This window comes from Triturus cristatus, chromosome 7 (assembly GCF_964204655.1).
Source record: "Triturus cristatus chromosome 7, aTriCri1.1, whole genome shotgun sequence".
In the NCBI taxonomy this organism is placed as follows: Eukaryota; Metazoa; Chordata; class Amphibia; order Caudata; family Salamandridae; genus Triturus; species Triturus cristatus.
In genome coordinates, this window is record NC_140590.1 from 1169130252 (window position 1) to 1169147911 (window position 17660).

Consider the following 17660-nt stretch of genomic DNA (forward strand, 5'->3'; position numbering starts at 1 on the left):
ATTATACGATTTTTAAAGAATATTTAAAGATTGCAGAAATTGACAGAAGAAATTTCACAGAAAAACAGTCAATGATTTCCTATGGAAGAAAATTGGGTTACGGGTAAGTACAGTTGTAAGTATTTTTCAGAGTCCGTGCTGGGCACCAAGATCCAGCACTGGGAGCTCACCTAAGAGCAGGTGAGTATTTTCGTTTTCGTTACTCGGCTGATTTTTGGTGAATATTTTAAGATTTGAAAAGTCCACACTTAGAAGAAATTTCAGGAAAAAGCCAGTCAATGTTACCCTATGAAGAAAATTGAGTTATCGTTTTAAAGGTAAGTACTCGACTGGCAGAGTTGAGGTTCTGGGCATAGACTCAGGGGTCCCCAAGGGTCAGGTAGGTACAGTTGGTTCACCCTCAGCGACTCTAGGGCGGTCGGGTGCAGAGAGAGTTAGGCCCAATGTTATCCTAAGAGGGATAGGGGGGGCCTTGGTTGGTGGCTGCTGACTGGCAAGCCACGCGGCTGTGGGACCTGGGCTCCTGGTCACTTACTCAGGGCAAGTGGGGAAGTAGGTAGGTGTAGAGGTTGCACTGCCAGGGCCACTCGGGCGGCTGGGTGCAGGGTACTTTTGAGCCTTCGCGCGCTCAATTGATTTAAATGGGAAATCTCCGGTTTACAAAAAGACTGCAAGCTCGGGGACGCGGATTCTTCAGGTGCCACCACCACTTCGAGAGGTAAGTTGGGTAGTTGGAGGATAGGTAGGTACCCCGGGATTGGGCAGAGGGGGCTGCGGGGCGCCGCGTGCAGGGGTGCCTTTTGGTGTCGGGAAATCTTACCCTCTGTTGATCGCGGTAGGGGGGCACCTTGTTCTGAGGCTGCAGGCTTCTTCAGGAGTGTCGAGGGAGGTCCTTGGGTGCTGGACTCGGGGTCAGTCACCGTGGGGTCGTCCTCGTGGTCTTTGTTCACTCCGGCACTGGCCAGGCTTGGCTGGTGCAGAGTGTGCTGGGTTCGCGGTTCCGGGCTGCTGCCAGGGATTAGAGGTAGGTTTTGAGTAGAGCCTGTACTCGTGGGAGTCCCAGGGGCTTAGAGCCAAAAGGTAGCCAGGTCCTCCGGGGTTTGTGAGGTTGCTGGCCTCAAGAGATGCCGGGTTGGAGCAGGAGCAGGTTCAAGGGTCGACAGGCCGGTAGGGCTGGCGCCAAAGCAGTTGTTGTCTTCCTCTTCTTGGCAGCTGCAGGGCAGGTCTTCTTTCTTCTTGCTCTTCTTTGTATTTTGGAATCTGGGGAAGGAAGGTTCAGGGTGCCCCTAAATACTAGAATCTGAAAGAAACACGTTAGTTAGATTCCTCACCTTAGAATATCCCCAGGCGTCAGACTGGATCCGGAAGATTTTTCGTCAGCAATACCCCTTGCGCGTCGCTAGGCGTCGTCTGCGGCTCCGCGTCCGTCGTCGGCGTCGTGCGCCGGGATGACGTCGTCGGAGTACTTAGACGCCGCCCTCGCGCGCTGACGTCAGTTCTTCTTTTTTCCGCGCCAGTAAGCGCAGATCCGGGAGAGCTACCCCTTTTAGTCTTTTTTGACTAAATCTTTTTGATCATTTTTGATCCTTGTCTGTCGACATCTGGTGCCGGTAGGATGCCTGGGTTCAAGGCTTGTGAAGATTGTCATCGACTGATGTCGGTGACCGATCACCACCGCCGGTGCCTCTACTGTTTAGGCCTCGACCACGACGCGGAGTCGTGCAACGACTGTCAGGCCCTGACTTCGAAGGCTAGGCGGGAGCGGTCCCGCAAGCTTCTCGAGCTTCGCCACTCGGCTCCGCGTCGTGCGCGATCCCGGTCCAGGAGGAGGTCCAAGGATCGCTCGCGGAGCCCTAGCCGACGCCACCATCGCTCGTCGGGCTCCAAGTCGTCGGGTAAGTCCAAACACTCTAAGAAGTCCAAGCGGCGACATCGCTCTTCGGACTCCCCTCGCCGGTCGCGCGACTCGGCCGAGGGTCCAAGTGGTTCCACCCCCGCGGCTCCGGCGGAGCCGCAGGTGCCGCGTCCGCCCCCATACCTTCCGGTCCCTGGGGCTGACGCGGCGCCGGCGGAGATCAGTGCCTTCCTCTCGGCCATGAGGAGCCTGGCCCCGCCGTCGACGCCCGCTGGCGCGCCTTCGGGCCCCGCGGACTCGACTGGGCGACCTCGCGTGCCGGCGGCTCCGGCCCCGGCGCCGTCGACGACTCCGGTCTCGACGCCGCAGGTCCCCGCGGGGCCCTTGCCTGGGCCCCAGTCGACGCCGGTTGACCTTGTCACTCCTCCACTGGCTCCGACGCCTGAACCAACGACGCCGTCACCGGCGCCACCGACGCCTGTGACGCCGACGCCCCGGTTTAGCCCTCATCCGGACCCGACGCCGGCACGGCGTCCGCCGACGCCGCATCCGACGCCGCTTGAGTCCTACCATCTCTACAGTCCGGTTCCGATCATTCCTCCTGTTTATCAGGAATCGGAAGAAGGGGGCGACTGGGAGGGGTTCGAGGACCCTCTGGCTGTTCAGTCACAGCTTTTTCAGGACTGGGCAGATGAACTGGGGGAGGCCAGCGGGCTGGACACCTCGCCAGACGCTGGATTCACTTCTCCTCCGACCGTGGCTTCGGAGGAGGGTGCAGCATTTTCTGTGGTGCTGCGCAAGGCGGCTGAGGCCCTTGGGCTCGAGTTGCCTGCCGTGGCTGTGAGGACCAACATCCTCACTGAGGTGCTTCAAACCTCAGCAAGCTCCACTGAGCCTCTGCTGCCGTTCAACGAGGCCCTCACTGACGTTCTGCAGGGCACCTGGTCCAAGCCCTCCACAGTTCCTCCTGTGGATCGGAACGTTGCCAGGCGCCACCGCCCTGCTCCGGGCGACCCCAGTTTCCTGTCCCAACACCCCACCCCCGAGAGTCTGGTTATCCAGGCCTCTACTTCCCAATCCTCCTTCCCGACCGCTCCGCCGGACCGGGATTCCAAGAGACTCGAGCAGTTTGGCAAGAAACTGTTCTCGTCCCTTAGTTTGGGCCTGCGGTCCTTAAATACCGCCTGTCTCTTGGACCGTTATTCCCATTCCCTGTGGGATACGGTGGAGGACGTGCTGCCCCTGTGTCCGGAGGAGGTCCGGACGCGTCTTACCCAGGCTTTGGCCGATGGGAGGGATGCGGCACGGCACGCCATAAGATGTGGGCTTGACACCACGGACTCGCTAGGTCGGGCGATTTCCACCACGGTGGCGCTCCGCCGCCACGCCTGGATGCGGTCCACGTCATTTTCCGGGGATGTCCAGAACACCCTCATGGACATGCCCTTTGATGGCACTCGCCTGTTTGGTGAGAAGGCGGACAGTGCGCTGAACCGTTTTAAGGACTCCCGGGCTACGGCCAAGTCCTTGGGCCTCTCGGCTCCGCGGGCGCACACCTCCGCTTTTCGCCCCTTTCGTGGCCAAGGAAGGGGCGCCTCCTCCCGTCCGCAAAGCCACCAGCCGCAGAACCAACCTGCGCGCGGTCGCGGACGTGGCTTCCGCCGTGGCGGAAATGGAGGCCGACGTGGTCAGCCCACATCCACCCCGGCAGCATCCGCCTCAAAGCCTTCCTAGTCCGAGCTTTCAGGCCCATACCACGCCAGTGGGCGGCAGAGTTCGCCATCACCTGCTCCACTGGCGGTCCATAACATCGGACAGGTGGGTGCTGCAAATCGACCGAAGGGGCTACTCCCTCCCCTTCGAGACGACCCCTCCAGCCATGCCACCGCAGCACCACCGTATCTCGGGGGATCATTTGGATCTTCTCCGCGAGGAAGTTTCGGCTCTCTTGGCCAAGGGGGCCGTTGAGCGCGTTCCGAGTCCAGAAGTAGGTCGTGGTTGTTATTCCCACTACTTTCTGGTTCCCAAGAAGGGCAAGGGGGGCCTGCGCCCTATCTTGGACCTCCGGAACGTCAATGCCTTCCTCCGAAAGGAAAGGTTCAAGATGCTAACGTTGGCTCAGGTTTTAGCTGCCCTAGACCCTGGAGACTGGATGGTAGCGTTGGACTTGCAGGACGCATATTTCCATATCCCCGTCCTGCCGGCCCACCGGCGTTACCTGCGGTTCACGGTGGGCCAAGAGCACTTTCAGTTTACCGTGCTCCCCTTCGGCCTCACCAGTGCCCCTCGGGTGTTCACGAAAGTGATGGCGGTGGTCGCAGCTCATCTGCGCAGATCAGGGGTCCCAGTCTTCCCCTATCTCGACGACTGGTTGTTGAAGGCGGGCTCGCCCCAGGCAGTCGTCTCCCACCTCCAGACTACGGCGGATCTCCTGCATTTGCTGGGGTTTTCCATCAACGTGCCGAAGTCACACCTGAGTCCCTCTCAGAAGCTCCTCTTCATCGGAGCGGTTCTCGATTCGGCGCAGTTCCGGGTCCATCCTCCGGAACAGCGGGTCCGGGATATACAGGCCCTGATTCCCATCTTTCGGCCTCTATCCCGGGTTTCGGTCAGGCTAGTGTTGCGGCTTCTGGGGCTGATGGCCTCCTGCATCCTACTAGTGCATCACGCCAGGCGGCGCATGCGGGCTCTGCAGTGGGACCTGAAGTTTCAGTGGGCCCAGCATCACGGCAACCTGTCCGACCATGTCTTGATCTCGGAGGGTACTGCACAGCAGTTGCAGTGGTGGCTCACGGACCGCGAGTGGGTCAAGGGCAAGAGCCTCTCCCTTCCCCAACCGGAGCATGTCGTAGTGACGGATGCGTCCCTCCTGGGATGGGGTGGCCATATGGGAGAGGCGGAGATCAGAGGCCTCTGGTCTCCGGCGGAGTCTCGTCTCCACATCAACCTGTTGGAGTTGAGAGCGATCCGGCTTGCACTGAAAGCCTTCCTTCCCTCTGTCAGGGGAAGTGTCGTGCAGGTGTTCACGGACAACACCACCGCCATGTGGTACTGCAACAAACAGGGCGGGGTGGGGTCGTGGACCCTTTGTCAGGAGGCTCTGCGCCTCTGGACATGGCTGGAACACCAGGGCGTCACCCTGGTGGTTCAACATCTGGCGGGCTCTCTGAACGCCAGAGCAGACGAACTCAGCCGCCGGTGCATGATGGATCACGAATGGCGTCTGAACTCCGAAGTGGTGCAAGGCCTCTTTCAGCAGTGGGGAGAGCCTTGGTTAGATCTATTCGCCACCGAAGAGAACGCGCAATGTCAGCAGTTCTGCGCGTTGGAATTTCCAAGGCGGCACTCGCTCGGCGACGCTTTTCGTCACGAGTGGAGTTGCGGTCTGTTGTACGCCTTTCCGCCTATACCACTTCTGCCCAGAGTGCTGAAGAAGATCAGGCGCGACCGGGCCCAAGTCATCTTGGTGGCTCCGGATTGGGCACGAAGATACTGGTATCCCGAGCTACTCAGTCTGTTGACTGATCCCCCGATACGTCTGCCCCTTCGGGAGGATCTTCTGTCGCAGCAGCAGGGGACGGTCCTCCACCCGAACCTGTCCAGCCTCCACCTCCATGCGTGGAGATTGAGCGGCGGCAGTTGATGCCATTTGACTTGCCTCCTGAAGTCTGTGATATCATTCTGGCAGCCAGGCGTCCCTCCACAAAGTCGGTATACGCCTGCCGGTGGAACAAATTTGTGGCATGGTGCACAGCAAAGGCTGTGGATCCCCTTTCGGCCCCTCTTTCTGAGGTTCTCCTCTTCCTTCTTTCTCTGGCCCGGCAGGGCTCTGCCCTGGGCACCCTGAAAGGTTATCTTGCTGCCATCTCCGCCTTCTTGCGGCTTCCTGATCAGCCTTCTCTTTTCAAGTCCCCTGTGGTTACACGCTTTCTCAAAGGCATTACACACACGTTCCCTCCTGTCCCTTTTGTAATGCCTCAGTGGGACTTGAATCTGGTTTTGACATTCCTGATGTGCGCTCCCTTCGAGCCTCTTCACAATTGCCCTCTTCGTCTTCTAACTCTAAAGACTGCTTTTCTGGTAGCCATCACCTCGGCTAGACGGGTGAGTGAGCTCCAGGCTTTATCTTCAAAGCCTCCTTTTCTATCTGTTCATCCGGACAAGGTTGTCCTTCGGCCTCGTCCCTCCTTTCTTCCTAAAGTGGTGACTCCATTTCACCTTGGGCAGTCTGTCACCTTGCCCACCTTCTTTCCGCCTCCGCATCCTTCCAAAGAGGAAGAGAGGCTCCACCGTCTGGACCCAAAACGTGCGCTCTCCTTTTATCTGGACCGCACCAAACAGTTCCGGGTGGACGACCAGCTTTTTGTTGGGTACGTGGGCGCTAAGAAGGGGAAAGCTGTGCACAAACGAACCATCTCTCGGTGGGTCGTTTTGTGTATAAAAATCTGCTATTCCTTGGCTAAAAAGGACCCTCCTGTTGGGCTGCGCGCCCATTCTACTCGGGCCACGGCGGCTACTACTGCCTTGGGACGGGGAGTCCCTTTGCAGGACATCTGTCAGGCGGCGACGTGGGCTTCGCTACACACGTTTGCCAGGCATTATTGCCTTGACAGCCAAGTCCGGAGGGATGGCTTCTTTGGCCGTTCTGTCCTCCAGGACTTTCTGGTGTGATCTTGGTTCGCAGACCCACCACCGGGGATGGTATTGCTTGGGTATCTATTCTAAGGTGAGGAATCTAACTAACGTGTTTCTTTCAGATGAACAAGTTACTAACCTTCAGTAACGATGTATCTGTAAGAAACATTAGTTAGTTAGATTCCTCACCGACCCACCCATCCTCCCCGTTCTGCGAACTGACATCTAGGGTTAAGGTTGTCCTTTCAGGCCCCTAGATTTTATTTTTGGCACCAGTGTCGGTCTTTGCATGGCTCTGCGTTCCTGGCGCGGAAGGCTATGTACAAGAACTGACGTCAGCGCGCGAGGGCGGCGTCTAAGTACTCCGACGACGTCATCCCGGCGCACGACGCCGACGACGGACGCGGAGCCGCAGACGACGCCTAGCGACGCGCAAGGGGTATTGCTGACGAAAAATCTTCCGGATCCAGTCTGACGCCTGGGGATATTCTAAGGTGAGGAATCTAACTAACTAATGTTTCTTACAGATACATCGTTACCGAAGGTTAGTAACTTGTTCTTTAGGGGCGTTACAGGTAGGTGAAGGGCAGGGACCAATGGGTCCCTGTCCTGGGCTGGGTACACCCCCTATCCTGCCTCTCTCCTGTGGGAGGGGGGCAGTAGCCTAGTCCTGATAGGGTAGGGCTTCCCATCTTCAAGATGGCGAGAGCCCGGAGATGTGCTTCACCTCGCCTCCCCCACCTGAGGGGTGGGGTTGGCAGGCTGGCACATTCCCTGTCCTTATTTGGGGTTTCCGGCCAAAGCTTCCCGCCAGAGTGGGGGGTTGCAGTGGTCTGGGGAGGCTCACAAAGGCGGCAAACCTTTTAAGCTTCCCTTGCCCATCCTGGCGGAGGAGGCTTGGCACCTCGCCCCAGGATGTGCATTGTTGCAGGCCCACGAGAGCGGATGGCTCTCTTCCCAGGGGGCCAGCAACCTGTCTGCTGGGTGGCAGCCTCTGAGTCAGGACACGGGTTGTGGGTTAGTTTCAGGGGGCAACTCTAAGTTGCCCTCTGTCGTGCATTTTACACTAAATCCCACACTGGCATCAGTGTGGGTTTAATGTGCTGAGAAGTTTGATACCAAACTTCAGTCTTCAGGGTAGCCATTATGGTGCTGTGGAGTTCGTAATGACGACCTCCCAGCACCATATACTCTTAATGGCAGCACTGCACTTACAGTGCCCTGGAATGGACCTGGGTACTGTAGGGGTACAGGGCTCATGCACCTGTACCCCCACCACTGGCATAGTGCACCCAGCTAGAGGGGTGACTGAGGTATGCCAGGGCAGTGTGTTTGTGGGCATGGCACACAGGGAAGTGTGCCATGTCGACTGTTTTGTTCTGCACCAAGACACTCAGCCTGCAAAGGCAGTGTGTGTGTCAGGGTACAGGGCCTCTAAGGGTGGCACATTAAGTGCTGCAGCCCTTAGAGGCCTTCTCTGGTCACAGGGCCCTGGGTACCTAGGGTACCATTTACCAGGGGCTGACATTTGGCCAGAGATGCCAATTGGGTTTAGGTTTCAATACAGTTTTAGGGAAGGAACACAGGCCCTGGGCACCTGATTGGCAGGAGCCCAGGGCACACTCAGTCAAAGTACATCAGCAATTCAGCAAAAAGTGCGGGCACACCATGCAAGAAAGATGGCACTTTCTCACATGTATGTATTTTTTTATGAATTCAAGTCAGTGATTTTAGGGCAGATGTTATATTAGTGATCTGATCAAGACTTCTAGACTCAGATTCCTTACCTTAGAATTATTTCCAAGCGTCAGACCTTTTCTGAAGATTTTCTTGACTGCTTTTTTGGAGTCTTTTTTGGGCATGTTCTCTCGGAAGGCCGGCTCCCAGCCCTGTGGTTTCTGTCACTGCTTGATGTCTGACCGACCCTCACCTTTTATGCCTTTTGTGCCTCAAATGTGACCACGATACAAAGGCCTGCTCTGATTGTCGCACCATGAACCCGAAGGCCTTGAGGGAGCAATCCCTCAAGCTCCTGACAGCTTCATGTGCGATGCTGTGATGATCCAGATCCCGGATGAGAGGAAGGTCCTGGGAGCAGCCGCAGAGTATGAAATCCTAGTCGCATTTGAAGTAGTCTGGTCATTCGGGTAAGTCCTGCAGAAGTTGAAGTATTCAACTTCTGTTCATCCTTTGGGGGATGACATTAGGGTGAGTTGACATTTGCGGCCTTGCTACACAGTTGAGCCAGTGCCCTGTGCCTCCTTGAGTTTCCGGGAGCTGGAGTGATCCCTGCCCATTTAAGATTTTTTGAGGCTGTGCACCTCATATTTGAGTGGCCCATTCTGTCTAGCGTGCCTTCGGGCCCTCAGGCGTGGGTGGAGCCCGTACTGGATCCACTCTAGCAGCTCCGGCCAGGCTCCTTGGATCCACAGATCGATCCGGACCAGCAACAGTCGTATCATCTTGATCTTCCCCGATGCAGACGCTCCCTGCGCTGCCTGCACTCACTGTTGGTGCCATCCCCATTCTGATTACTGACTCCAGCATGCAGCCAAATGGGCATTGCCTGGCCCTGACTCCAGCACCAACTGGAGCCACATATTCCAGGACGGAACCTGAGCCCTATTCTTTTGGGCTAGTACTCGAGGAGTTGTGGGAGGTGTCTCTGGACCCTGATGAATACCAGCATTATGACCCTAACATGGACTGGTGTGAGGATTTGCCAGACGCCGGAGGTCTGGATACGTCTCCAGAAACTGGCATGCTTTCTTCTTCTACCGTGGCTACAGAGGAGGGAGCGAAATTTGCAAGGGTGGTGAGAAGGGCAGCTGAGGTCTTGGACTTTACCTTGCCCTCATTGGTGGTCAAGACGAATGTCTTAACAAAAGTGCTTCTACCAGGAATGTCCACTTCTGAACCTCATATCAGGCTCTTACTAACATCCTGCTTGGGACTTGGTCCAAGCCCAACACCGGGGCACCTGTCAACAGGACTGTTGCCACTGCCCCGCCTCAGTGGACCCCAGCTCCCTCACACAAAACCCTACTCTCGAAAACGTGGTGGTCTAAGCCTCCACTGCCCACATAAATCCTGGTGAATTCCTAATCGCACCCCGGATCGGTAATGCAAGAGGCTGAACAACTTGGGCAAGAAAATGTTTTCTTCCAACACCCTGGAACTGCAGTCCATGAACTCTACTTTCCTTTTGGGCCTCTATTCCCATGCTCTGTGGGATACAGTTGTGCAGGTGCTGCCAGAGGAGGCCTGGGCCGTACTTTCCCAGGCAGTTGCCAATGGGAGAGAGACAGCTAAGTTCACAATCCAATGTGGACTGGAAAGCATCAAATCATTGGGCAGAGCGGTTTTGTTGACCTTGGTCTCACGGTGTCATGCCTGGTTTAAGACGACTGGCTTTTCTGGGGCTGACCAAGCGCCACTTATGGAATGCCCTTTGATGGCTCGGAGACGAGGCGGTTTCAGCACTGGAGCGCTGTGAGGACAGTGGGGCTACTTCCAGGTCCTTGGGCCTTTCCATGGCCCCTCGCCAACCCTATCCTCCTTTCGCTCCTTTTGTGGCCACGGAAGAAGCTTCCAGCTGCATCTATACCCATCCTACCACTGCGGCGTGCAAGCTTCACAGCCTCTGCATGGCCGAGGACACAGTTCGCATACTCCCAATGGGTCTTGCATCCAGCGGTTGGGTCACTCCACCACCACCTTAGCATCTACAACCTCCAAGCCCTTATAGTCTGCCCCCTTATCCTGGGCACCCAGTGAGCGGCAGGATCCACCATCACCTGCTCTACTGGCAGTCTATAACATCTGACCAATGGGTTTTTGCAGATTGTCTGGAAGGATTGCTCCCTCCGCTCACGCCACCTACTTGCAGCATGTTGATGGAGGACACTCTGTCTTTGTTCCGCCCGGAAGCGCCAGCTCTCTTGGCCAAGGGTGTTGTAAAGAGAGTGCTGACACCAGAAGTAGCTCATGGTTGCTATTTCAGCTACTTTCTGGTGCCCAAGAAGGATGGAGGTCTTTATCCTGTCCCAGACCTGTGTCATTTTAATTTTGTCCTCCGGAAGGGGAAGTTCAAACTGGTCATATTCGCTCGGGTCTTGTCTGCCCTGGACACATGAGACTGCACATTAGCATTAGACTTGCATGACACACATTTCCACATTCCCATCCTGCCTGCCCACAAGCATTACCTGCAGTTCACAGTGAACCATGAGCACTTTCAGTTCAGTGTACTTCCTTTTGGCCTTACCAGCTCCCCTAGGGTGTTCACCAAGTTGATGGTGGTGGATACAGCTCGTCTGCAGAGAAAAGGGGTTGCCAGTCTTCCCCCTTTTTTAACAACTGACTGTTGATGGCGGGCTTGCCCCAAGCTGCCGTCTCCCATTTCCAGACTACGGCGGACCACCTGCATTTGCTGGGGTTCACGATCAACTTGCCAGAGTTACACCGGACTTTCTCTGACTCTCCCCTTCATCTGAGCGGTTCTGGACACAGTGCAGTTTCGGGCCTATCCTCCTGAATGGTGAGTCCAGGATGTTCAGGTTATGATACCAGTTTCAGCCTCTATCCTGGATTTTGGTGAGAGTTACTCTGAGGCTACTGGGCCTCCTGGGATCCTGCATCCTGCTTGTGAAACATGACTGCTTGCATCAGTGAGACCTAAAGTTCCAGTGTGCACAGCATCAGGGAAATCGCTCCAACCTGGTCCAGATCTTGAAGGGAACTGCAAACAATCTGCAGTGGTGGTTAACAAACCGAGATTGGGTCAGCGGCAGATCCCTCTCCCTTCTCCAAACGGATCTATCAGTAGTGACAGATTCATCACTTATGGGATGGGTCGGCCATCTGGGAGAGGTAGTGATCAGAAGCGGAAACAAGACTCCACATCAACCTTCTGAAGCTCCTGTTGATCCGGCTGGTACTAAAAACCCTTCTACTGTACACCTTTCTGCCCATACCACCCCTGCACCAAAGTTCTCAAGAAAATCAGGAATGTCCGGGCCCAAGTTTCTCTCGTGGCTACGGAGTAGGCTCTGAGATTTTGGTATACCGAGCTGTTGCCCATTGCCATCGGTCCTCGGAACAGGCTGCCCCTTCAAAAGGATCTTATGTTGCAGCACCAAAAGAGGGTTCTCCACCTAAACCTGTCAATGCTACACTTTTTTGCGTGGGGATTGAAATCTCAGGTTGTCCCTTTATCTTGCCTTAGTGGCACCTTAATCTCGTTCTAACATTCCTGATGTGTGCTCCCTTTGAGTTCTTCCACAACTGTCCTTTAAGGCTCCTCACCATCCAGGCGGCCTTCCTGGTGGCCATAACATCTGCTCGGAGGGTCAGTGAGCTTCAGTCCTAGTCCACCAAATCTCCATTAATGAACATCTCACCGGGGAAGCTGGTTCTACGACGTAGAGCTTGCTTTCGGCCAAACGACGTCACTCCCTTTAATTTAGGCCAGTCCTTCGACCTGCCTACTTTTTCCGCTCCACCACATCCCTCTGAAGAAGAGGAACAACTCCGTCTTGATGCAAAAACAGCATTCTTTTATCTTGGCCACACAAAAGGGTTCCGAATGGATGACCAACTCTTCGTGGAGTATGTGTAGTATGCTGTTTTTGTGTAGTGTTTTTTCCATGCAAAAATGACAGACTACCCTTATTGCTTTTCAGGGCTTACTTTAATAATCCTGAGTGCTCTCTTGGTAGTAGTGTGGTCGAGCAGCTTAGGCTTATCAGAGGGGAGTGCTAAGCATTTGTTGCACACGGTCAATAAATGGTACTCGCACTCGAGAAGAAATCTGAGACTAATTTAGAAAACAAAAAAAAGATTTTTATAAAATTTTATACCCCAAGATCATCGGAATCAGGTAAGTAATTTCAGAGTTATGAATTTTACAAAGAAACAGTAAAATGCTCAAATAACATTTGTTGACGTATTAGCCTTGAACACGATAATGTTATCCGATGGGAGGAAAGACATATACTGAATACATATACTTGCAACCGTTTGTAGAAGGTGCCCTTTTGAATTTAAGGTGCAAGGGGGCCAAGGTCCAAAGAACAACAAGCAGTTCGGGTTTAGCTGCCCTGGTGTATCCGGGTGCAGAGGTGCTGGTGGCAATGATAGCCTCGAGCGCTACACAGTTTAGACCAAACTTCCCGTAACAAAATCTGCAAGTGGGGACTTTGGGTCAAGTCCTGCAGAACCCAAAGAGGAACTTTGCTCGTGAGCGTCTCTGGAGCAAGAGGACTCAGCTTGCTGTCGTGAACATGGGCTGTGGGGCTCAGATGTAGAGGTGTTTGGCCGGGTGGCGACTTGAGTTAGAGACTCTCAAGGTCTTGACTTGGAGAGGGGGACACAACAGAAAGCAAGGGCCACTCTCGGTGTGAGCCTCATCGGTCCTGACATCCCTCTGTGGGCAGGTCAGTTTTGGCGGCGGTGGTGTCCGGACTGGAAACTCCTTAACCTTGGTTGTTGCATGTGCTCAAGTATTGGTGTAGGGGGCTCCTGGAGGGTTTAGCGTCTCAAAATTTGCTGGAGAGACAGGGCTGACCTCTTGGAACCACGACGACCTTCTCCCGGAGAGATGCTCCCTAGGTGGGCCCAATGACCTAAAAAACGAAGTACCGGACAAGTCCAGTCGGTGCCTAAAGATGCATGGGAATTGCTGCTTCACCCCAAGGGAGATAAGTGGTTGGTGAAGTGCTGGACAGTCCTTCAAGGCTTTGTGGATGATGTTTAGCTTCTGGACGAGTCAGTCCTGCAATTGTCGAGGTTACCAGCAGCCAGGCAAGGTTTGGCATAAATTTTGGAGCAGGTCCTCTGTTCTTGCGGTGTCAGCGCTTCTTTGTCCTTCTGTTCCCAGGTAGACGAATCTAAAGCTCTGGTTTCAGGAGGTACCCTAAATACTGAATTTAGTGGCGTTTAGAGGAGTGTAGGGCAGTAGCTCTTGGTCTAACTGCCCCTGCAACCTCTACACGACCTATTTGACCACTTCCTGCAAGGAGTGGGCATAATCTTGACCCAGTTTCCAGTTTCTCCTAGCCTGCTTAGCCTGCACATGTGACACACCTTCTGACTTTCTAGTTGCCAGCTCCAGTGCCCAATGGGCCTCGGGCCGGGGGGTGGCATTCCCCAGGTCTTAGGTGGGGGTAGGGGGGATCTGTGGTCGCATTTCAAAGGCAGTAGAGGCTTTGAAGCTCTAGCCTTGAGATGCTAATCTGCTAGTAATACTTTTTTAGGAGATGTGATCACCTTCTACTGGGTCTGCCTTGGTTCTGACCTCCGTGAGCACAGGCTGTCACCTGCAAGGGGTCAGAAACATGTTTGTGGTGTCAGTCTGGAAGATTTTAGTGAGCCATCACACTGTGATTAGTAGGTTTTCAGGGGGCACCTTAAATGTCCCCTCGTCAGCATGTCGTAATAAATCTGGTACTGGCATCACTATGGATTTATTAAGACAAGATGTTTGATAGCAAACATCTGTATTTTCAGAGAAGCTATTATGTGGCTGGGTAACTTGTAAAGACCAGTTCCCAGTACATATTGTAAGATGGCTTTTTGGTCACTTGCAGTGCTGTGCAATGGCACTAGGGATTACAGGGACACCCCTGCTCAGGCAGATGTGCCCTTATATGTAATATAATGTGGCCTGCTGTCGGGGTGACTTACAGATAGTACATGCACTGTACAGCGGCATGGCAGAAAGTGTGTGGGTTCCTTAGGGTGGCATAATACATGCTGCAACCCTTGGGGGCTCTCTTTAGTACCCCTGCCCTGATTACCAGGGGTACCCTTTATTTGAGACTTACAGGGGTGCTAAATTCCTTGCCAGTTGGGTTACAATTTAACATTTGTCTTGTTTTAGGGAAAGGGCACTAGGCCTGGTTAGCAGGGACACAGTGCACTATCTATCAACAACTTCAGTACCAGTGAGCAAAAAGTGGAGGTGACCATGTCAAAAAGTGGCACTTTCCTACAGTATATTGGAGCGAAGAAGGGGAAGGGCTGTGCAGAAGTCAACTATCTCCGAATCGTGCTCTACATTAAAATCTGCTACTCATTGCAAATAATTCCAGTAGAGCCAAAGCTGTGTCAACTGCGTTCGCACACGGAATCTCGGTCCTGGACATCTGCCAGGCAGGAATGTGGGCTTCCTTGTACATGTTTACAAAACGCTACTGCTTGGACAGTTAGGTACGTCTGGATGGACACTTTTCCTGTTCGGTCCTGGAGTTTTTGGTATGAATTTGTTTTGTAGATCCACCTCCGGTAAGGTATTGCTTGAGTATTTATTCGAAGGTAAGGAATCTGCAGCTAGAAGTCTCTATAAGATGGGCAAGTTACTTACCTTCAGTAATGCCCGATCTGGTAGAGACACTATCCAGCAGCAGATTCCTTACCGACCCTCCTATCCTCCCCACTCTGCGAACGGATTTCTAGGGACAGGGCTTTCTGCGCCTGTCAAATCCAGCGTAGATAACGCCTTGCGAAGCCGATCAACACCGCTTATCAGCTCGCAGGGGTACTGCTCAGGAATATATTCCGGGATCCAATCTGACACCTGGGGATAATTGTAAGGTATGTCATCTGTAGCTAAATAGTCTCTACCGGATAAGGCATTAGCGAAGGTAATGAACTTGTCCAGTTGGTCCAGACTGAAATTAAATCGTTTAGTGTGAAGATAGTGTTAGGCATGTTTTCTGAGTGTTACCTTTTAAGCTGTCTTAATCGTCCTGCCTTTCATTTGCTTTGCTAGCCTCCTTAATGAACAGCTCTGGGATTATGAAGATCGTCGTAAGACAGACAACAAAGGATGGCATTTCTCCCCCAGGCGTCAGTCTACCACAAAGACTTCCAGTCCCTGGCATTCCAACACTGATCTCACCTGTACAGAGAGGAACAATGTCTGGAACTCCTCTCGGACCAACAGCTTTGCGGTTTCCAGCACCTCTTCATTTGCCGATGCGTGCCCCAAATCCTCAGCCTGCACCAGGGCGATCAATGCTGAAAGTCCTCCATGCTCCAGTCCCCAACATGGAACAAGCTGGTGAGCAGCGGTTTGAATGTGGTGATATGCAATCTTAAGACCTAGTTCAATTTGTTTCATTTTTAATTCAGTTTGAATAAATATAGTCAGCCTACAGCAGTGGTCATGAAACGATATTTTTAAATCTTTCAAGTGAAAATTTGCAGTAAATTAGGATTAGAGAAGAGCTCTGTCTCATCATTTCATGGCATAGTGCTGGTCCTAGAATGTAGTGCATTGTCAAACCAGCTATGTTTTCAACTCTTAAAAATAAATGTGCCTGAATGCTGGAGTCTGCCCTTCAATTTTATTTGTTAGAAGAATCACATTTGGTTGCAGTGTTTTGTTTAATGTCTTTGGACGTCTGTCACTTGTTCAGATCTTTTCTGCATACGTATGGTTCACTGCACCTTGGTTCTAAGAGAGATTCCTAACAGCAGATATCTGATAGAGACGTCTAGCGCTTATTCCTTAACTTAAAATTATCTCCCGGCCTCAGACTGGATCTGAAAACTTTTTTGGTGAGCAGTACTCCTGTAGTGTCAGTCGGCTCCGCGTGTTGTCCTCGCCAGAAGTGACTTGTTTTAAAGCTGCCTTTTTATGTGGTAGTGCCAATGTAAGGGCACACCATGCAAAAAGTACAGACAACCCTTATTGATTTACAGGGCTTAAAAAGAATCCCAAGTGCTTTATTTGTGGTAGTGTGGTCGAGCAGCTTAGGCTTATCAGAGGGTAGTGTTAAGCACTTGTACACGCAGAGTCAATAAATGAGACACACACTCAAGAAGAAAATCCTCCACCGATTTAGAAAAATAACAGACTTTTATATATTTTTAGACACCGAGATATTTGTAATCAGGTAAGTACTTTCAGAGATGTTTTTTTTTTTTTAGCAAAACAGTAAAATGCTCAAGTAACCATTTTTGAGGAATCGACCTTGAACGCTGTAATGTTATTCAATGGGATAAAACATACACTGCATACATATACTTGCAAGCGTTTCTGGAAGATGCCTTTTGGCAGTTAAGGGGCTTAGTGTCCAAGAGACCACCAGCAGTTCGATTTTACCTGCTCTGGTGAGTCAGGGTGCAGAGGTTCTGGTTGCATTGGTATCCTCAAGAGCAACGCATTAGTCATTGGCAGGATACCTGTGAAAGAGAGGCTGCAATGGGGCTCGGCTCTTGAGGGTCTCTGGGACAAGGAGACACAGTCGGTTTATGTGAACTCAGACTGTGGGGATCGGGTGCAGATGTGTTTTGTCCGGTGTGTTGCTTATGTTGGAGGCTCTCACTTTACTGGGGTGACCTGGAGATGGGAAGAAAACAGGACCGCAGGGCCTCTCTCGGTACAGACCTTGTTGATCCTGAAGTCCCTCGTCGGCAGGTCTGTTTTGGCGTTGGTATCTGGGCTGGACACTCAACAATTGATACGGTACCCAGGTTTTTTTTGCTGGGGGCATGGAGGGTCCAGTGTCTCAGAAGCGCCTGGAGAGACAGGGCTGACCTCTCGGAACCACAATGACCTCGTCCTGGTGAGATACACCATCTGTGGACCCGGTGGTCAGGAAAACAGACTACCGAATCAGTGAAGCGCTGGACAGTCTTTTAAGAAGTGCCCAGCTACTAGATGAGTCTCGTTCTTTGCAATTGTCGAGACAGCAGCAGCAAGTCGGGGTTTGGAGCCAATCTCTGAACTGGTCCACAGTTCTTGCGACGTCGGCTCTTCTTAGTCCTTCAGTTCCCTGTAGACTAATCCGAGTTCCTGGTGTCAATGGGACCCCTAAATACTGAATTTAGGGTCTTTTAGAGGAGTGTAGGGTAGTGGCCAATGGTCTACTTACCTCTGGGGTGAAAACACTCCCTATATGACCACTTCCTATGGAGAGTGGGTATAATCCTGACCTAGAGTTCCAAGTTTCACCAAATCCAAGATGGTGAAACCCTTTCTCGACTGTCCACTTCAGGTGGCCCACCTTATGGGTGTGCCTAGGTTGAAAGTGTGACACGCCTTCTGACTATCTAATTTTTCTGCCTGCTTTGGTGCCAAATGGGCCTCGGGGTGGAGGTGGCGCTTCCCAGGTCTGAGGGAAGCCAGGGCCGCTTATCAAAGGCGCCAGAGGATTGAAGC

The 17660-nt window shown here is 53.0% G+C and overlaps 1 protein-coding gene across 1 annotated transcript in view; it reads left to right on the forward strand.

The window, feature by feature from the left end:
- SRCAP (Snf2 related CREBBP activator protein) overlaps positions 1 to 17660 on the forward strand; it is a 1742136-nt gene that overhangs the window by 1152211 nt on the left and 572265 nt on the right. Inside the window, exon 24 of the mRNA XM_085618450.1 lies at positions 15264 to 15554. Coding sequence (XP_085474576.1) covers positions 15264 to 15554 — 291 coding nt within the window. The remainder of the gene's footprint in view (positions 1 to 15263; positions 15555 to 17660) is intronic.